The 22,287-nt window shown below is 45.3% G+C and overlaps 1 protein-coding gene and 1 pseudogene across 1 annotated transcript in view; both read right to left on the reverse strand.

Annotated features, from left to right (window-relative positions):
- Window positions 1–3,408: 3,408 nt before the first annotated feature.
- LOC144125753 (ubiquitin-conjugating enzyme E2 Q2) overlaps window positions 3,409–22,287 on the reverse strand; it is a 31,631-nt gene continuing 12,752 nt past the window's right edge. Inside the window, exons 6-8 of the mRNA XM_077659420.1 lie at window positions 21,484–21,867; window positions 11,451–11,517; window positions 3,409–3,916 (exon numbers count right to left, since the gene is read on the reverse strand). Of these exons, the coding sequence (XP_077515546.1) occupies window positions 3,885–3,916; window positions 11,451–11,517; window positions 21,484–21,867 (483 nt within the window). The 3' untranslated portion in view covers window positions 3,409–3,884. The remainder of the gene's footprint in view (window positions 3,917–11,450; window positions 11,518–21,483; window positions 21,868–22,287) is intronic.
- LOC144125751 (uncharacterized) lies at window positions 7,959–9,746 on the reverse strand (annotated as a pseudogene).

The following is a 22,287-nucleotide window of genomic DNA, read 5'->3' on the forward strand; positions in this document are numbered from 1 at the left end:
AACTCACCGCCACCTCGGCTCCTTCAATTGGACAATTTTACCCTCCTTTCATCAAGAAAGGAACTCCTCCGGCGCCGCACACGTGCTCTCATCCCTCCGTGCGCGGTAACCTTCCCCCGCGGTCTTACCCGTGCAGAGGAGGTTGCGCTTAGGAGGATCCGGGTCGGGGTTGCCCTCACACCAACCATCACTCGGAAGTGGCCTCAGTACCGAGAATTGTTTCCTCGGCCAGGGTGTCCGACATGTAAACACGAGAACATTGAGGCCGACATTCATCACTTACTGTGGGACTGCCCAGCTCTCAAGCCTACAAGGATCCGGCACCTGATGGTAGCAGGTCTTTCACCAAGCAACACTGCTTCACACATTGCCTGGACGCAGGGACCGTACCATCGCTCTCTGCTGGACTTCATCAAATAAGCTAACATTTTTCCATTCATTGAATCTCTACTACGTCATTCATCACACCTTCACCCATCATTGATGCCCTGGGGCAATAAATTTCGCATAAAAAAAAACACCGACGCTTCAGTGCCACGTTTCTGCTACAACCTTGTGAATGCCAACGCATGCAGCGCCCATCTGTCACTACCGCCACGTAGCTTAAGGGCTCATTCACACTTGAGAGTCGCAGAGGTCGCGCGACCAGCAGTCGCCTGCGACTACACTGCAGTGACCGCAGTTCAACACCGATGTTCACACTTCCCAAGGGCTACCTCGCTTTCTCGTTAGATCCTCGTTTGAACTCAGAACTCTTGGGAATGACGCCGTTCACGCCCTTTCGAGAGTTTCGTCTGCTTTGGCCGCTTCTCCTGCGCTCGCGCTTGGCCCTCTAAAGTGCTCTGGTCCCTCGCTATTAGCAATGTACTGCGACGACCTGAGCGTAGCGGCAATGTGCACCGCGGCCGTACAAGCGGCCCGTCAGCCAGCCTGGATGCCGGCCGCTAGCGTCAGAAAATGCGGTAGTATGTTTTGTTCGCGTTCATACCATGCTCTTGGAAGTCGAAATTCAAAAATGAATCAATTTTGAGGGTCGTTGGTCAATACCGTGCTGCTGGATACAAGCTAATCATAGCCGCTTTGCCCATAGCGGCTCGATCGCCTGGCGTCTGCTTTCTCCGCTGCTGAAGGCGTCGCGGAAATCTAGCATATTTTTATATTATCACGAGACGGGGTTCACAATAAAGCCGCGACGAAAGCAGCATCTTGGTTACAGCGCTGGTCAGTTCTGAAACGCCCTCAGCTGCGGCATCGATGTGAAACCGGCTAGGCTTAGCGACGACTACGGCAGCTAAGCAGCAGATAGCGCAGTTCGTCGCTCGGAGCAACCGCGAGTGGCGTCGTTGCCGAAAGCTCGGCTCGCTCGCCGATTGGTTCAGCGGTTTGCGACTCGCAGTCGCGAGGCTAGAAAATCGACAGTCGCGCGACCTCGGCGACTCTCAAGTGTGAATAAGCCCTAAAGCGCGACTGAGGTGTCCACTGTCCCAGGGGCCCAGTTAAGCGCCTTTGCTTTAGAAGAAATTGGATTGGTTTTTAAAATGTTTCGAGGGAAGGAAATGACGCAGTAACCGTCTCGCATATACCGGTGGACACCCGCACCGGCTTTGAGGAATGGAAATTGCGCAATAACTGACTCACATAAACCTGTCTACACCCGAACCGTCCAAGGGATAAACGTGGTTGGGCAGAAGGTCCGCTGAAAGTCAAACTCCGGCGAACGCGAAACGCGCCGCTGCTAACCCAGCGAAGCTTTCGCTTCGGAACCTACTATGCATGCGCGCTGCCGCCTCTCCAATCCGGGCGTGCAGGCGCATCCTCTCCCTGCATTAGCTGTCATTAGTTTTAGCCAAGGTCTATCTTACTCCGTGGTTTCAGCACAGCATAAAACATCTTCAAATTTTAGATTGAAACTATTTGTGCACTGCCATTCCTACACTACACTAAGTAAGAGGGGCACCAAAAATATTGATAAAAAATTGAACTATCTTTGATCATTCTAATAACTCCAAAATATTCAATGCTTTTTCAGCACTAATTTTGAAAATTCACTTTCCATTTGCTTTCTACATGTACTGCAAGCCGCAACACCTACAGAGCTAGAGGAAAACTTCACCTGCAGGTGACCTTTAGGTGTGCGAAACTGGAAACAAATCGCTTGGGTGGACATGTCACAACTACAAAATAGTGACCAATTTTAACCTCCTTGGTTCCCAGGGGCATAACGGTTATGCTGTATGGATGCATTGTCATGGCGCAAGGTGAATCCCTGTCCCAATCGTTGCAGCTCGCATACCTTTTCCTAGATATAATGCTATGCAGCACAGAGCAGCAACAGTCATTTTTGTTTTATGGGGTTTAATCTCGAAGCGGCCAATGCTGTGAGGCACGCCATAGTGGAGGTGTACAGATAATTTCGACCACCTGGGGATCTTTTAACGTGCACACATTGCACAGTACACGAGCCTTTAGCATTTCACGTCCACTGAAATGCGACTATCGCGGCAGAGACCGAACCCGTGGCTTTCGGGTCAACAGCCGATTAACCTAACCACAGAGCCACCAAGGCGACTCGCAACAGTCATTTCATATTTCCAGAGAAACAGCTGAGGTGCGACTGCTTTTGACAGAGGAAGTCATTTTTTTTTTAGTTAAGGATTACTTTAGTGGCGTGGCCTCCATCAGGAAAATAAACACTGTTGAAAACACCTCTCCCTGGACCTAATTTCTGAACATGGGTTTCACCTGCAGTGATGCCAGACTAGACACAGAGTTGCTTTCGTTGAATCCGACCAGCATTTTGTCACGCCATTCAACAAAGTAGATGTGCATTCAACACAGCAGATGTGCCTTTCCTCATCTGCTAAAGTGCAAAGCAAGAACAAATGATTCCCAACTCAAACATGCTCATGCGAACTAGTGCTTCGTCAATGTCCTTACGCATCATTCAACTGTTTTCGTCTGAAATTTTTTCCACATTAGGAACTCGCTCCACTCAAGCTCCACTAAGATCTGCCTCTTCTGAAACACCGATTTGTAACACAGCCCACCTAAAAAATTTCTCTAGTAGCCCTTATATATATTGCTAGCCAAAATTCAAGAAGCTGGAGATTTTGTCTAGAGAATAACAAGAGAATCATATTACTCCCACCAAAGTCCCATAAGTCTACTCTATTCAGCGAGACCAAGTGCTTTGACAACATTTTGTCTAGAGAATAACAAGAATCATATTTACTCCCATGTCTGAGAACACGTGAACTCTGTAATAAGCTGAATTAAATATTTGAGGAGGACAAGAACCTAGAAGTAGAATTTCAACATAAGCACATGTACTTAACTGGTTTAACAAAACTGATGACTTGACGACAGACTGACCATATGAGATATGCATTAATATATTTCACATTGCAGTGCATTTTCTTGGTTCTCCCTTCTCGTTTTATTATCACACTAAAAAAAAAAGTCATCTGCAAAAAGACCCCAATGCATATTAAAAAAAAAAAGACGACACTTGGCAAGAAAGGTTTTTCACGTAGTGAGGTGTGTGTCAAAAAGCAGTCCCTGGGATGGACACAGGAGGAAAAAGGGAGCAACGCTTGTGTGTGTGTATGTGTGTCTGTTACGTGCGCAACAAACAGGAACTTTTATCAACTCTACACGAAACAATTTTAAAAAAAAGGAGGGCTAGCGGCAGTCTTGATCGCAAATTGCGCTTCTGTCGTGTTTGTATGGAGCAGGCACTACCACACAGACCTGGTCCTGATGACAGGTTCTCTTTTAACCCTCTCAGTTCCAAATAATGAGACTGACAAGAAAAAAAAAGCAAGGAACAGCGACCACGAAGACGCCATTACTTCAGTATATACAGCTGACAGCTCCTGTACGCTTCATCCATCTTCTTTTGGAGGAGTGAACCAGCCTGAAAGAATAAAACAACACCAAGGGTTTCAGTAACATCAGCAATGCGAATGGGCTAAGCAGTGAAGATTAAATGCGATGAGTGAGGGATGAGTCCTCAAGTACTGCTCTCTTGCATTTTGCAAAACATGCAGAGGTGCACACAACTTGACAGCAATGCAGGATTATGGATTTCAGACCAAATTCAAATGTGAACACAGCCTTGCATACTATCTCAAGTGAGTAGAAATGCCAGTCATGCCAGTTGCCCATTATAGCCGACTGCAAGGCAAAAGATCGTTCATCTTCAAAGAAACGTGCAAGGCAAGGACACAGCAAGATTGTGGCCTCTTCATAGGCAGTTTTGAGTTTGATTTCGACCCGATAACACAGCCTCTTCATATGTGTGTAAAGTATACAAATAATGCTCTTCAGAGTGCGTAATAGGTGGGGGCATTGTATCGGGGCAGGCAGGGAACAGCTTCCGAATGAGCATGGGAGGTGCCACAACAACAGCATTGCATGCAATCTCAGCTAGAGAAACTAACCAGCTGCTATAGATACAATCATAACACTATTGCACCCAGAATTTGTACAGAACAGCTGATCTAAAGTTCAAGAATTCAGGATTTCAAGGATGCAAACCAGCAATAATAAAGGAGCGCAAAATATCTTTCTTTATATGAACCTTTTGACCCCTCACACTATATGATCACCAACCTCTGCATCATTGTCCTTGACAAAGAGAGTCACCGCCAAATTCACAGCCATGCCTTGATTCAACGCTCCGCATTTACTCTGTGAAGTCTAGGAAACAGCCACTCTCTACTCTCGAGGGACGATTGGGACTTCAGAGCCGTGCTTGGTGTCTCCTCCAACGAGGCACTCCTCGAGAAACCTTCTTCCAACCCCCCCCCCCCCCCCCCTAAGGAATTGCACACAGGGACGAGATTAAAGTGCAAAGTTGGGGGGCCATAAAACGGCATGTCAATGTCAATCCACCTTTTTCACATAGCCACTCTACACATGCGTGCCTCTCCTCCTCCAGCCCCACTGGTTGCTGGAGCAGTGAAAAACAGCCAGTGAAAAAAGCAGCAGTGAAAAATGGCCAGAACACTTGTGTGTCTGGCAACCATAGGTGCCAGTGACATGGCATTTACGTAGGGTATTTGGAAATGGTGTGAAAAACTGCCATTGGGAATTTGTGTGACATTTCTCTCGCCAATGCAGGCAAGTGATGAAAAACCATCTGCTTCCTCGGCAATGCTGGGTCACATTTGAAGGCGCACCGCACGTGCCCTGAGGCACAGGGTAAGATGTTTATGTGTACAGCACAGATGTTTGCAAGTCACAACCATGCCTCCAGGGCCTTCAGCTCCTGTTATGCAATATGCTGTTCCCTACAAGTGCATCGCCATCTGCAGGAACTTCCCAATGCAGTGAACAGCGGCACGCTCTGCGAACTGGCCCACAGTGGGCTGTGCAACATTGCTGCGTTGCCGGTGACGACTTGTAATTTTCCCATGCCGTAGAAGCGTGGTGGGATGAACAGCTACACACTGGAGCATGATTATTCGTGCTCAGCGTCAGCGACAAGCACGCACATCAAGAGGCTAGCCACAGTCGTTTTCGCAGAACAATAACTTGATAACTTGCCAGAAAATCCTGGTCAAACAGACTAAGGCCGCCACTCCGCCGGCGCTTCAGCACAAAGTTCCCTGCGTCCGCATCATACCCATGTTCATGAGAAATTTCATTCACAGGTCGAACGAAATCCAAACAGCCAGCAAACGATGCAACGTCCACAACATTTATAGGCAAACTGGCGGCCGAGGGGCATAGCATCGGTACTACTACCTCGAGGAGCGATTCGAGTGGAAGTTGGTTTCTGAAGCGCGAAACAGGCCCCGAGAGCAACTTGGAGCTGAAGTTCGAGTCGAGGCGTGTTTATGAATTTGGCGGTCAATATTATTCTTAACCTCAGCATCCTCAGAAAGGCTATCTGCAGACTTCTAGAATGACATGATCATTTCCTGCAGTTATTAAAGGAGTATACACAACTAATTTTGCGTGTTTTCTTTGTGAAGAGTACACAGCCAAAGCAACGTGTACACATTCACTGCCTCAGAGCAAGCGAGAAGCAGCTTGAGGGCACGGCGAACTCTTGCAACTGGACCAGGTGGGAATAGATGCTCTCTGAAAGAGCCGCATGCAGTTTTCGAGGTTGTAAAACCCTCGGCACAGAGTGGCTTGTTTACCACTGAAAACAGGGCACCCTACGAAGATGTGGCACTTAGTTTCCACTGCACTGTAGTGGGCACAGCGTGGATCAGGCTCATTAGATATGCAAGGCATTAGTATACATGAATTACCATGTGTTATTTGCCCATGGGTGCTAAATAATTTATAATTGAATTTTTTTTCATCAGAGTCATTAGATGTGTAAGGCATTAGTATACACAAATTACCATGTGGTACTCGCCTATGACTGCAAAATGATTTATATAATTTATAATTGAATTTCTCTTTAAATTCAGGCTGTTTCGGTTTCAACAGCCAAACGATGGCTGTGAAGTCAAAGTTGTGTAAAGGTCATGCGAGGCACGAAAAAAAAAAAAACGGTATAATCGCTGCTTCGTCTTTTTAGCTCTCTTTTAAGGCCAAAGCCAGCCTGCCTCAAGAGCCGGAACCAAAGCAAATAAAGAAGCAGCAATTATATTGCTGTCTTTTTTTTATGCCTTAAGTGACCTATATGGAACTCTGACGTCACACAGCTGACGAAACCGAAACAGCATGAGAGAAAGGTTAGATTATAAATTACATACCGGCTGTAGGCGAATACCACGGGGTGATCTATGTATAGTATATGTTTTAGACATCACTGCAAAGAAGAAAACATGCCACTAAAATTTAAACACCAGTTCGAGAGCCTTTCTTTTCTATTAACATGCTCCCTTGCCGCTTCTTTTGCGACTTTGAAAGCACAGGCCATACAGCTGCTTTAAAAAACGCAAGGCTTGAACTCCTTTGATACTGGTACACTGAGGTGGCCACAATGGCTTTTGACTACACTGAAGATGGTTCCCTGAGAAACATGACACCTTGCCATATTATCAACAGCAACTATCCTGTTGGACATTCTTCACATTGATATGGAAGCATTTCTGACAAGTGTTTTCCAGCATATATAAACTAATAGTGCAGCTACTCCTACATGCAAGGAATGTTTCATGAGACTCTTTGGGGTGACTTAAGGGGAGATGCTCCTCGAAAACACTTTTTTTTAAATAATGAACCCAAGGTTATGAAACTTTGGCCACTGATAGAATTTTTAATGCTGATTCCAAATATGTATTTAGTTTCAGCATACATTTTTTAGTTTTTATGTAAATGGGTTCACACAAGCATAATATAGGGTCTTTTGTGCACACTTTTTTGATAATTAAATTTATGTTCTGAGCAGCTTGCAATAGCTCATTGTGTTGCTTTAGTAATTTAGTATGTTCAAATCTACTTCAAAGTTATTCATTTTAGCCCATAATTGTAAAAAAAATTCAGAAACACCAAAGTGTATATTTTGGGCACCATGAGTCAACATTCTGATTTTTTTTAAAAAAATGTTGAACAGATATTTTATAACCAGATAAATAATAACATTCTATACACTTTGAAGAGGCTGTGTGCAAAATTTCATCCAAATCTGACTATTGGAAGTACTTGAAATTTGTTGCACGAAACGTAGAAAATGCTGAAAACTGCAAATGGAGAAAACTGCATTTGAAAGTTTCAAACATCTGTATTTTTCATAAACTTCACAAAAGCACATGAAACTTCATCAGAAAATAGAGAAATATGCAGAGAACACTGCAATGTTCATCAGAACTCCCCTGGCCCATAAGTTGACCCCTCAAAATTTTCTCTAACAGAGTCTGTAAGGCGTGCTCTCTTCACCATATTACGGCGATGCGCTCGAGCTTCTGCAGTTTGGCGGAGTGACATTTTTTTTACTCTTCTCTGGTCCCGGGAATTACCTAAGACAACAAGCTCTTCTGGTGGCAGCACACCAAGCTCCTGAAGCACTTTCTCAAAGCTTGTATGTCTGCTGTTATACCATAGAACAGCAATGGCAGTTGCTGTTTCCACAGCAGTCCTGGAAGCGAACCTGGTTTTTGGGCAGAGCAGCCAGATTTTACTATTCAGGGACTCTGCTGCATTTTGGGTCTTCCCCTGTAAGCAGCGGGTGAGCAGCTTTTCCTCAGTGAGGCGCTTATATATGAGCAGCAGAGCTAGCCCCTGTGCCTTTGTCAGAAGCGGGGTGTGGTCCGGTGCAGGCTGTTCCAGCGCTTCGGCCCGTCGGTGCTTGCACCATGATTCCACTCCTTCCGGGCAGAACTTGTGGCTACCAGCGTTATTAGTCGAACATGAGTGAAAATATGATGCCCAAATGGCACGATACATTTTTTGTACATTACCCCGGTTGCTTGTGATTGCTATCCTGTAGTAGTTCTGCAACTTTTGTATCTGTGTATCTTTCAACTTCTCACCGCATGGAAGAGGTGTCGCCAACTTCCTAAGAGCAGTGCCTAGGCGCTTGGCCACATGGTTTGTGCAATCCTCCTTCACGATGGAGGTTTCGCCGTACACTTTAGCCTGACACACAGCACTAAAAGCTTTACTGTCCCCATCACTAAGAAATTTGGTAAAGCGCAGTGGGGTTTTCTGCGAGGAGGTCCGCTGCCATATATGCACTGCTGCCTCTGTTTCCATGGCGTGGGAGGAGCATTCAGTGTTCTCACAAACAGGGCCATGGAACGCCTTCCAGATTTCCTCCTCCTCACTTCCAAGGTCTTGGTGCCGACTGCAAGCAAGGCAGAAGTTCGACAGGACCTCAAAATCGAGGCACAAACCACTGTCGACTGACAAAGCGGTGCCAACTCCATTATGGCTCTTGTGACCCCGTTTTTGCCATGTGCCATCAAACATGACGGCAATATCTGAGTCATCCACCATCTCTCTCGTGAAAGCCCTCGCCTTCTCCATGTTTTCTGCCACGGCTTTCATGGCCGCAAGATGAACTTTCTTGCCGATCGCAGTAAAGTTCTTGTGGTGCAATGGGTTTGGCAGGCCAAGAATAGCACAAAATCGCGATAACTGTTCATGCCCGATGCCAATCGCGCGCGCAGCCACCACCAGTTTCACATTCACGGCGAAGCTGTCACGAGAGCTCCCACTCACATAGTCCCGATTTCCGCTGGCACCATCCGCAGATTCACTGGGCACAACGCGGCTCGAGGTGTGCGCAGCAGAAAGAACCGATGCTGGGCACTCACTATTTTCACAGTGCAGCTCAAGAAACGCTGAAAGCCCCTTTCGCTTTTCCGCCGGTTCGCGTACCGCAAGGGTACAGGCACGGCACGTAGGGCACGCAGCGCCGCTTACCAGCGCCGTAAGCGCGCCTATTTCGCATATCGCAGCACTCGCAGAATGTCGACCGCACGCTGCTTTATCTTCTTTGAAGAGTCCAATCTTCACCTCCGAGGCGCTCACAAATTCACCCGCGGCGTCGATCTCGTCCGAGTGCCCGTTTGCCTGGCTAGGGCTAGCTGGCGTCGGGTGACTTCTTTTCGTTGCCGTTTTCCGGTGAAGTTTGCGACGGCGTCCTCGGTACGGTTTGTTCGTACGAGCCTTTTGAACTCGGAAATCGCGCTTTTGCGAGTCGTTCATCGCGAATGAACAAATGCTAAAAGGCCGCAGAGATCGATTGAAACGCCGGACTAGCCGTGTACAAAGCAAGAGCAGGAAAGGCCAGGAGGTAGGCTTCGCCACAGCATCGCATCAGTCCGGGCCAATGGCGGCTTCGCTAGAGCCCCACGTGACCAGTAGCGACGCTTGAAGCGTGCGCGAAAAACGTGTTTTTCTTATTATTTTCAGCCAGATACGAAACTGCAGGAGGCACTGTCTACGAGAAAAAGGCTTACTCAACCTCTCCCAGCAAACAGCAATGGCGGGCAACGCGCCGTTTTCGAGATGCAGGCGTTCGAAAGTAGACGATTTGCGCGAAAAGCAGCACTTTCTCGAGCCACCGTGGTTGAATAAAATAGACTTTTTACTAATTTCGCGATCGAATTTTGCCTTGATCTTTTCGGGAGTTGTAGCTGAATGCCCAAAGATAATTTTACAGGCAAAAACTCAAAACTGAAAAATTACTCGGAAAACTCGCTTTTTCGACGCGCATCTCCCCTTAACCATTACTGTGATACTGATCATCTACTGGTATTATATGTCTTGATCCATGCACACAATTCGAGCCAGGCAGGCTGCAACTTGCACTTTCCACCTAGCACCGTGTTAATAATACACAATGATACAAATGATGATTACACAAATGATGACGCTGCGCTGGTTTTGCATTAGACTATATCATTGCAAGTTTATGTAGCTTAGCACCAACTCAGCACCAGTTGCTGGATGACATAATAGCTAGCACGACGGTGTGAGCTTCGGTGCACGCGTCAAGATCCGTCAGGTGCACCTTACAGAGACCATAGTATTCTGGCACTGGCAACTCCACATGCCTGTTTCTCAGCTCTTAGTCACTGTATGGCTTTGTTTCTGAGAGACAGGCCAGCTTAAAATCATGGAGTGTAATGGAGTGCAAAAAAATTTCGAGAGTATTCAATGATTTCATGGGTCCGTGCGAGCCCTGTGCACCACTCACTGCATGTGCAATTTAAACAATAGTGAAAAGGACTTGACTACCCTCATGTCAGGGCCACATGCAATGCAATTAAGTTCAGTGACGTGGCATGCGTAGTTAGACCATGCCATGATAGATCTGTACTAACTGAAGCAGCTTTGTTGCAAAAAAAAATAACAAGACAGGAAATTTGCAAAGAATTTCCTACCAATATTCCTCCAGTGTTATCAATCCTAATTATGCATTAAGGGGCAATTTCAACACACATGCAGGCACAAAAATGTGCTACTGAGGACGGACAGTGGTTTTTCATTTCTATTTGTAGTTTGGCAGTTCTCACAAGCTTGCTTGCTCAACAAATTAAAAAAAAAATCATACCAAAGTATGGCTACTGAGGTGTGCTTTGCAAAGAGCTTTGCACTAATTCTGATCACCTTGGAATTTGTTTTTATTTGGTTTATGGGGGTTTTAACGTCCCAAAGCGACTCAGGCTATGAGGGACGCCATAGCGAAGGACTCCGGAAATTTCGGCCACCTGGGGTTCTTTAACGTGCACTACCAATCGCACAGTACACAGGCCTCTAGAATTTAGCCACCATCGAAATTCGACCGCCGCGGCCGGGAACGAACCCGCGTCTTTCAGGCCAGCAGTCGAGCGCCATAACCACTCAGCCACCGCAGCGGCCCTTGGAATTTGTGAAGTTCACTGCAGCCTCAGTTAATGGGCGTTCTCGAATTGGGCTAGCACCAAAATGAGCCCACTGTGGCCACACGGTGATCAACATTGTGAGCAGAAAAGATCAGCAAGCAGGCAATGCAATGCCGGAAATGTACACCATTTTTCTATAAAATGGCATACCATTTTTCTCGTGGATCTGAACCAGGGACTTGAACGATGCTTGGGCACGGGACAGACTGTACTGAGCCTGCAAGAGAAAGCAAGACTGCTAATAAAAACACAGATGACACAGCCACAATTTGAGCTACAATTGTAGGGCTAGTTCACAAGAGATACTGCTTAAAAAAGTGTTGTAGGCATTACCGAAAAAAAGTAACTAAGAACGTTACTCGTTACAATAAAAAAAAAGGAACGTGTTACCACCCTACGTTACCTACAAAAAAATCTAACGAGTCACCATTACAGTAACCGGAAAAAAGTACCACACATTACTTTGCCGTTATTGCATGCGATAAATTTTAATTATTGCGTCTTTGCTGCAACTAATGATAGCAATTTTATAAAACTCATATTCCACATAAAACTTCTAGCCTAAACAACGATTTTACCCGAAGTCTTGAATTAACGAGAATACTTTGCACAAATGTGCAGGAGCTTAGCAATGTTACAGCAGCCTAAAGTTGCCTGCTACCCTGTGGTGCATGGTGAACCCATTTTCTCAATGTCGCATTAAACCCAAAATGACAATTCATCACCAATTCTAACTTCGCAAAGAAAACATGACTGAACTCTCAACAAATTTACAGAAATTCTGAAAAATGTGATGTTTCGAAACGCTCGGCATGCTTCCACTCTTTAGAGAGTTGTGTGTGTGCGAGTGGTCTGGGAAGGGAAGGAGGTGAAGACAAGTGTGCGAATGTGTGTTTATGCACGTGTTTCGTGCTTTATAAGTATTCTTTTTTTTTTAGTTGGGCGTGTTGTAAAGGGCAGGTGTTTTCTGGCATGCAACAAGGGTCATCTAGAGCACCACCTACATTTTGTTTATTTGCAACGTCACTTTAGGCGCTCTGCACTTTTTTTTTTTCTGAAAAAGGGGCACATGGGGGGGGACAATTGGAATAAAAAGTAACTAGTAACATCACACTTCACGTTACTGAAAAAAGTTAACGTAAGTTTGTTACCCATTACAGTTCCGAAATGGTAGCAAGTACATTACTAAGTTACCGAAAAAAGTAACACATTACCAGTAACGCCGTTTCTTGTAACGCGTTACCGCCAACACTGCTTAAAAAGTAAAAATAATAATAATAACAAAAATTAGAGTAAAGCTATGTGCTGCACCCATGAATAGCACAAAAACATTAAACTTGGTGAGAAAAAAAGGAGACACTGTAGGTTTCCTCAACTTGGCTGCACTTTCTACACCAGATCAGGAGGTGCAGCACTCTCGCACTCAATTCGTCAGTGCAACTAGCGCCACCTGCACTTTGGCACTTGATTTGGCTTCATACTCCATGAGTTCTTATGCACTTCTGTACTAGCCTCCCGGCAAGTTCTCTTCTCGTGCATACAAGGCAACATGTTAAGCAATCCTTTTAGCTTTGCGATTCGGGTTAGTGATTCCAAATCTGCAAATTGCTACATGAGTGATGAAAAACAAGCCTAAATATTCATCGTACAGAAACTTTTCTCAAGCTGATGATGTGTACATTATGGAAACTGTTTTGCTTAATTTCGATGCCTCTTCAAGTAGCGTAGATGACGTGCATTCACTATGGTGCAGGTGTAAAAAATTTGTGAGAGTGCACTGACAGTTCTGTCCTGCTGATAACGAAAAAGAAAAAAGCAAGAACCCGTGGATATACCAGGGGACATACCCGCTGCAAAGGCAATTGAAGCGGCTAAAGAATATATAGAAAATCCAAGGCACGCAGTCTGTCCATAAAAAAATTTGGCATTTCCTCACTACTTAGAAATCAAGTATGTGCCAATAATGAACGCTATTATGGTGAATCACTACCATGTTTTATTACCACAGATCAAGAAAAATTGTGGCGTTCTATTTCCCCGACCTCCAGGCAGGGCTAGATTGTCCAGGGTACAAACAAAACGGGCCCTCCAGACTTACGAGGCCCCCAGAGGGCTGGAAATTATTACAGACTCCTGCTGATTCCCCGCGCTTGAAACAGAGGTATTTATTGCAATAATGAATGCTTCCAAAAAGCTGCTCATCACACCATATGCTTAAACCTAAATTCAGCTAACAGTTCACCAGTACCAAATTGTACAGTCTCCCAAAAAGCCCAAGCATCGCACAGAGCCATGGAGCGGACAAAACTGATCCAGCTGATCGATGCACAGAGCAGCTGGCCTGGTGCCCGAGCAGGAACGGTCCAACAGTTTCGGACCGAGCATTGCGCAGGCACATAGCAAGCGGTTCCAGTTTGAAATCTCGTTTGGTGCGCTGACAGCAACAACAAAAAAGTCAACGGCAATAAGTTGATGCAGAGGTTTCTAAAATTATGCTGTATTTTCATGATAGCGTGAACAACTCTTAGTGAAATAATACACGCATACAATTTTCCCAGTACAGAAGGAGCAGTGGTTTGGTTCTTCACTCTCATCGTCGCCTCTTCAGACTTGCAGGTTTCACAAAAAATTGATAGTGAATAATTTGGTACAAGGTTTCTGCTTAGTAAGTATTTAGAATTTTGCAGTGCGCTGTGTGGCAGCCTCATGGACCCTCTCCACAGCAACTTGAGCATGAGGTTTGCCCACCTAGCTCCAGAACGAGTTCCTTACGGGTGCTGCAATGGCGTTAAAATTCCGTGCCATTCACACCCCTTGCCACCTAAAAAAAAATACATACACTGCACCTTCACCCTTACATCGCTTTTCAGCTTCTCTATTCATCAGTAGTAATGTGAGGGGTTTTCATATTCCCTCATACACTTTTTGCCAGAGGATTATGCAAGCCCCTGCATAGCACATGCAACCACGGACCATCGAGCCGAACGTGACATACTTCTCCCAGTTGGCCAGATGCGCACGGTTCGTCCGAAAGCGTGTAACACCTGTCCCCCGTTCCTCGTGGCAACGCAGCTCTTGTGATACTCACACCGGTTAATGTAAATGGACTAAAAAGCGCAGAGAGCAACGGATGCCTGCCAAACTGACGCACTGCCCATTGTCAGCTAAGAGAACAAAACAACAATGCACCGAACCTTCCAGAAGGCTCTGTGTGGACTGTGGCGCATAGACAGAACAACGCCGAAACGAAGTTCGCATTTGGTCCGAAGGTTGACGCCGTATCGTCGGTGTGCGCGACCAGTGAAACCTTTGTGCTCTACCATCTTTCCACATCCCATCATCTCCTAGGATGTTTCTATTACGACAGTCTGTCCGCGTGTTCCACGGGAAAGCAGATGCACAGGCGATGTTTATAAATAGCCTGCAGATATTTCGAGTCAATATGGCACCTTTTCTATGTAACGAATGCTAAAACACGTCAAGTCTCAAGAGTGACGCAGAAAGCGGGTTGGAGGGAAGGAAACAGAGGCACCCCTCAGACTTTTTGAACCTGGCCCCAATCACTTTTAATCTGGCCCTGTCTCCAGGAAATGTGATGTACAGTTAAACCTACTTAAATCGGCCCCTGTTAAATCAGAAACTCTGATAATTTAGCCTCCCTGCTCCCTCCCATAAAAAATCTACAGAAGTCAATGGCACCACACACTCGTTAATTCGGAGTGAAATAACGCGCACACCAGTTGATTCGGAATGAAGACATGCCAGGAACGGCGCTGATGCCAGTCTTCGAGACACACATCGTTACTGTCATCAACCGGAAACCACCCTCCATTCCAAAACCGAGAACTTGGGAGGCGCAGCGCTGCTAAGTAAAACCTCGTTTATTCGGCCCCCAATAATTCAGAAATCCGGACTACCGCCGAAGTCGCGCCAAACGCCCATGCAAGCCTGGTGTCGGAAGCAGATTTATTTGGCTGCTGTGTCAGTCAATTTGGACAAGGCCCCTGAAGGGGCGCTGTGCTCAACATGCAGAACGGTAAACTGTCATCTTTACTAGTGTAATCTTGACAGCAAGTGGCAAGCGAAGATTATTCACATGGGTTAGCTCAACGAGTTTTAACTATTATGCTTTCTGAACATAGGCAAAAATGGTGTGTCGCCATTTAGAAAGGGCTCCTTAGAATGCAATGTTCCGTCCAGATATTTGTCTACAGGTCTAAATTGCATATCACATTTTCTCCCACGACCCTCTGACCTACGCGCAAAGGCAGGCGTGTTGACAGTCAGTACGTTCCCATCAATAGGCCGAGAGAGAGTCCGGCCACGTAGTTTCATTTTTGGAGCTTCGGCGCCAGCCCGCAGCAACGGCGGCTATCGGCAGCGCATATAAGCGAGCCAGCCAAGCCGCACATCATTTGGTACGATTCCCTTGTTGCTGAACTTTTCTGTTTGTTTTTTTAAGGCATTTTGCCATTCCCGAGCCAATGCGCACTTCCCTCGCTTCCATCCGCGTGGTATTTCCATTCTTCCAGCGTGCCGAAACTCCGCGCTCATCACATGCTGTTCGCCGTTTGGGCGGTGAAACCTCCTCACATGCGACGCCACATGCGAAGAAGGTCCAGTGCTACCGTTTTGGACACTGAAAGAAGCCGCGGAGCAGTTCTGTGGAGCAGTTCTGCTTCCGTCGCTCCTGATAGCTTGCACGAATTAACACAATCGATCGAACTGTGAGAAATAGCTGTTGTCACACAGTTTTCATCTTGAAAGGGGACAATTGTCCAGATTCCCACAAAATAAATTCCGCTTTCACGCGAATGGTTTTTGGCAGTTTTGGCGGTCCATTCTACAATTTGACACTTGGATAATTCACATATATTTTCCACTCCCTTGAAGTCCGAATTAGCGAGGTTTTACTGTATTTAATGTTGATGGTAAGACAGTTCACGATGGCAGAAAAATTGCAAATTCGTTTGATTAACACTAAGTCCGTCTTCACTAATGATGACGGCATAATCCCACCTTTCAAACTGTTTATGCTGCTTATACCTGATGTTCACTTAAGTGAACCAGGTATATTAAAACGTTTTTAAATTTGGACATTAAAAAAGTCTTCTGGACCAGACAACATTCCAAACACATTTTTGAGATGGCATGCGGAATGGACAACAAAGTACCTGCGCGTCCTGTTCACAAGATATTTGTGCAAGGGACAGGTGCCGAGAGGCTGGAGTACTGCCAGAATGAAACTGCTACATAAAACATGAAAAAAGAACTCCATTCAAAACTAACGCCCAATTTGTTTAACACCTACCATACGAAAACTTTGGGACCCCTTAATCCATAATCAATCTCAGAATTCCTGGACAAATATACTATTCTAACAAAGCATCCGCATGGTTTTCGAAAAGGCTACTGTACTCTATGTGTGCCAAACTGGTTCTAACAGTGCATGAATTTGCCAAACCAATTAACAATGGGAAACAAACAGATACTATTTTTATGGACGTTTCAAAGGCTTTCGACAAGGTATCTCACAAAAAAACTAAAACTACTTTCACAAATTAATCAAGATACCTAAACTTCCCGCCTAATTAACTGGCTTACAGCCTGGCTTGAGGCCCGGGAACAATTTGCTGCTTCTAAAGATCACCATTCAGACCAACTTTCAGTAGACTCTGGCGTTCCCCAGAGCTCAGTACTTGGACCTCTTCGCTTCCTTTTGTTTATTAATGATGCGCTGAATGATATTCCCATTAAGGTTAAGCCTATGCTGACGACTATGTATTATACTCCGAAATAGAGAACACCAGTGATCATAAGTTGCTGAATGCTGCTTTGAGACAAATTGCAGCCCGGTAAAAGGCTTGGCAAATGTCTATTAACTTTCACAAAACTGTTTTTATGTCCGTTACACACAAAAAACAAACTGAAGTTTCTGTATGTTACTAATGACATATTTCTTTCCGAAGTAACATAATGTAAGTATTTCGAACTTTTGATCACTCATGAACTCACTAAGCACACTGACTATGTAATAGCGAACGCCAAACGCAAGGTGTTCTTTCAGAGGAGAGCTTTGAGACTTCCCACTCCTGTCCACCTACTCGCACACAAAACTAATTCTACCGATACTAGATTATGCATGTGTTATTTGGGACCCTTTCACTAAAACTAGCATTAACAAGATAGAAATGGTGCAACGAAATGTTTTAACTCTTTCCCCACCATGCTCATTGAGCATCGTTAGGTCCCTAACAATGACTTTGTGCACCGATCTCTGAACAGTCTGCACTGCTTACTGGCACACTACCCGTCTGGGTTGTAGTTAGATAACAGAAGTTTCGTTGCATTAAAGCAAAAGCTCTACTCCTCCCGTACAAAGCTGAAGGTCATTGAAATTTGACCTTCAAACCTAGAGGAGCGGAGGTGCATGCAAAGCCGACGGCGCTCCCGCAACTGCCGGAAATCGCGTGGCACGCTGCGCGCTATATAAAAGAGTGTGGCGTGTGAAGGTAAGCACAACTTCACACTCCATGGATGAGCAACATGCCAGAACTAGTGCTTCAACGATATATAATCGCCGTCAAGCGGAATCTGATGATATTTACTATAAGGAAAGGCATCCGACTGGATAACCATGCTTAACAGAGCTTTCACTCGTCTTGCTAGGTTCAACCGGGTTGAACCACAGCTAATTTTTTTGGTGTAGTTATCTTCTAGAGCATGTAAATTTCTTAGATGATACATGGGGGCAGCATCTACTAAAGCACTGCAAGTCCTGCAAGCATGATGACCAGGAATGTACTCCGCTTTACAGTTGAACTAAGGTTATCGGACGTGCGAGGGAAAAGAAAGTGAAATTCTTGAAGCCTTGGAAATCACGATATTAAGGTCTGACAAACGTGTCAGCAAGGCATCCATTCACTTGCACGGCAAAGAGTTGGAATTTCTCAGGTTGATGAGATGATTACGCTTTTTTCCTTATTTTCTTCCTGCTTAGTGTGGTTGGTGTGCATGCGCTTTTTTGTTGAAGGAAGAAGGAGTTGACGCAATAAACCAGTTGATAGTCTACGCATGTCCGGTGCGCTTCTCTCGTCTCGTCCTTTTTTGTAGAATACTTTTTTTTTATAGTGTCATATCAAATAGCCCCCCATCGCACTCTTCTAGATCTTTTTCCCACGTTTCTAGATCTTTTTGGTAGCCTCCGGATGCAAGATGCGTGCTCCAAAAACACCGCAGATCTAAGGACTCCACTTTGTGATCAATTTTATCAAACACCCAAGCAGCAGCAAGACTGAAGATGCTGCCTTTCCGTCAGGATAGACCAATTTCACAAAACCCACTGCATGTTTGCGCGTGTACCGGGAGGAGTCAAGCGCCACCTTGGTTGTAGTTATTCGCGACGGCGTCTGCAAGACAACCCGCCTGGCACTTTGACTGGCATTAGACCAGGTCACAGCAGCTTTCTGCCATGTCATTTATTGGGGCCAGCTGAAGAAAACAGACGCACCTTTACGGTTTAAAGGAGAGCAGTGCCAATAATCACAGCTGGTGCAGTGCTGAGAGGGCATGAAGTTGCTGCATGGAGTGAGGTGACCACAGCGGCAATGCTGCTTGCTACTCGAGCAGGTGATAAAAATGTGCACTGTGGACTCCTAATATTAATAAGATTTCGCACAGTTCTTCACCCGCAACCTTACACCGGGCGGAAACCGCCATAAAGACTGCTTAACGAAGCTCCACAAAGGTGAATCTGACCACCTCCTTTTATTTGAAGTTTAAAGGCGTCTCTCAAAGTTGAGTGGCAGTTGAAAAGGCTTCACAGAGCTTCAGACCTTAAAAATTCACCATTTTCCAGTGTAAACTGATTAACAGGGACACAACGGCTAAATATGCCGAACAGGACTTCTTCAGCTGCCTCTCATGACCAGCTTCTGTGCTCTATTTTAGGGATTTTTTTTCTTCTCTTCGAGAATATGAAAAATGCAGGGCCCTCTGCTTCGTGCAGCTGTCGGAACACAACACCCCCCAGGTGAACCCACATATCCAAAGATGCCAGCATTCATGCGATAAACACAGTGCGGCGACACAAACAAACGCTTTTCATGCGTTCCCCAAGCACCGCTTCGACGTGGTTACCAGCCGGAGTACCACAACTCCCAGAGTGCATCGCAGCGGCAATGGAGTAGTGCAACTGCTGGTGAAATCAGTCTATTCAGTTCTGACAGAGACGACGATGGAAACCTGTCTGAAACGCAGGCGCTCCGGTGCCCAACTATAGTTTTCAGTTATTTTGTAGCAAGAATAGTACTCAATATAGAACTTTGAATTTTTCACAGAGTGGCCAATGGAATACCAAACATTTCGCATATTTCAGAAAATTTTACACTATTTCTTTTTGGATACAAGCGTACATTTACAAGTGTTTTCAATTCTTTCCTAAAATCTTGTTTTTAGCAAATAAATGTTTGTATTGCAACACACAATTCATTACTCAACTTCAAAACTTATATGCCTAAAAAGCACAATTATGTAGCTTCGTTTTCGTACGTTGCATAAAATTTTAAGTGCATTAGTTTTTACAGGAAAAAAGAATTACTGAAACCTACGAAAAAGTAAACCATTCATAACAGTGACGGTCACATCCGCAGACATTCAAAGCATGCTTTCACAAAAGCACCAGACAGCTTGAGTTTGAGATACTTTCAGGAAATTTCTCAACTGATGCTCTGCGTGTTTATGCGCGGCTTGAATTTTATTGCTGATACCAATGCAGTTCCATCGCTGCAGTGAGGTGAGCACATACAACCGAACATGGGAAAACAAAACTATACCGCAAAAGAGAATTAGCAGCGCTATACAAGATGCGCATGTGCAGGCTGGTTCTGAAGCTTTTTTTTTCACCTTGTGCATCTTCTTATTCCATTTGGCATAAAAGACCCCTCTAATAGGTGAAAACTGTGCAGAGCGAAAGTGGCCATCACAAATTCATTGCTGGCATGCACGCGTGCACTGCAGAGATCAACAACAGTAGCAGTGGAGGGGACAGTTCACATTCTTCATAAGCGCATTCACGGCAAACTGTCGGCTGCGTTGGGACATGACGCGATGACACGTCACATGGAGCAGCACTTTTGTTTTCTGCAGAGCAGAGCCGTGGTGGCTCTTGATAGCCCACCATTCATCATCATCATCCAGAGCCTTGTGCTGCCACGCGTGCGTTTTGCTGCACGCTGGCTATTGACCCCACTAGGAAAGTGCGAATTCATTTATGTGACAAGTACCAAAATCATACATGCCATCTACAGTAAAATCTCGTTAATTCAGCCTTCAAGGAACTACAAAAAGTGTTCAAATTATCCAAAAGTCCGAATAACCGAACGGCCCTTAAAACCTGACAAACACCGTTTACACTGCAGTAATTTTATCTAATGAACGCCTGGACGACTGCTGTCTACATTTGAGATGAAAACCATGCAAAAACGATTTTTTCATGGTTTCGTCAAGTGCTTTGCTTTCCGCACACAGCCGGAAATGTAAAATAAATGCTTCAATATAGTAAAGGTCTCCGTGGAAGTTTTCGCAGAGCAACGCAGTAGCAGTGGTGCCTTTTCACAAACGGCCCCGTTGAACTTTGAGGATGCTTCACCGCATGGACTGCGAACAGCACATTTCAGCATACTGATATTATCCAAATTAATTATATTTCACAGCACTAACCGTTGTTTAGAAATGCCGTAATTTTTGCCAAAGAGTTTAGAAAAGCAGAAAAATACGCGATCTTAGGATATTCGTTCGATAATTCGAACGCAAAGCATGTGATGCTACCCAAACTGAACAGCAGATTTTATTCACACCTATTTTGAAATTTTGAATATCCCATACCCCTACTTTCTGTGATACTGCTGTAGAAGGAATCTGCTTTTTCAGTTTCGTTCTTGCTAACAATTCTCAACAGTCTTTTGGCGCAAGCATGGCACAAAAGTGAGCAAAAAGTCATTTTGAAGCAGTATGTAGCACGACTTGCCACTTGGTGCAACTGGCCCAGCAGTTCCATTGCTGAGCATAGGCAGCAATGGAACTGCTGCGCCAGTTGTGCAAAATGGTAAATTGTGCGCATAAGCAGCAATGAGCAAAATCAGAACAAAGACAGTCAGTATTACGAAGCATCCGCACTGCTCACCTTGTTACCACTGAACTGGATGCGGGCTTTGCCTTTGACCAGTGTGGCAGCGATCTGAAGGATGATGGCTTCAACAGTGTATGCGCTGCTCCATCCCTGCCGTGTCAGCAGTTCCATGCAGATGGCGCCACCACCTAGGACGTATCCGCCAGAGATCATGGGATTGACGACGCGGATGAAGGGTGGCTCAAATGGGTAGTTCTCCTTGAAAAGGATGTTGAGCAGGATGTGGTCCTTGCCCTCTTTCTCCTTCAAAAGGGTCAGGTCGCTGTGCAGTGGCGAGTCAGAGTCCACAATGCGCAGCATCACATTCCACTCATACAGGCTGTCGTTCACCAGTTCAACGCAGAAGACACCACGCCGGTAGCTCTCCGACCGGTACACCTGGGTCGCAAGCACATCGTGGGGACTGTCTCAATTTGAGCTTACTTATTATTACATTGGCATCAGGACAGCTAAACTTGCCTATAGCTGCATAAAACCATGCATACAAATGAACAGTTTCAATACTTACGTATGTAAGCATGCATTTATCAAGTCAGGAATGAAACAGTAAAGGGATGAAACAAGGAAGGATTTTCTCACAGAGCTTCACCTGTCTTTTTCTTCTGCATCTTGTCTTTGCACTCCTTCACTCCTTACTTATTGTCATGCACCAGCTGGCCCAAACTTCCACTTTACTGAACTACACTTATCAAATCCCGTGTACAGTTCTACAAATGTGAAGCCAGCAGTGGCTTTCAAATGAAGGGCTGAACACAATCAGCCTTTCCTTGAAAGCAACGACTAACAGTAAAAGTGGTG

This window comes from Amblyomma americanum, chromosome 3 (genome assembly GCF_052857255.1).
Source record: "Amblyomma americanum isolate KBUSLIRL-KWMA chromosome 3, ASM5285725v1, whole genome shotgun sequence".
Classification (NCBI taxonomy): Eukaryota; Metazoa; Arthropoda; class Arachnida; order Ixodida; family Ixodidae; genus Amblyomma; species Amblyomma americanum.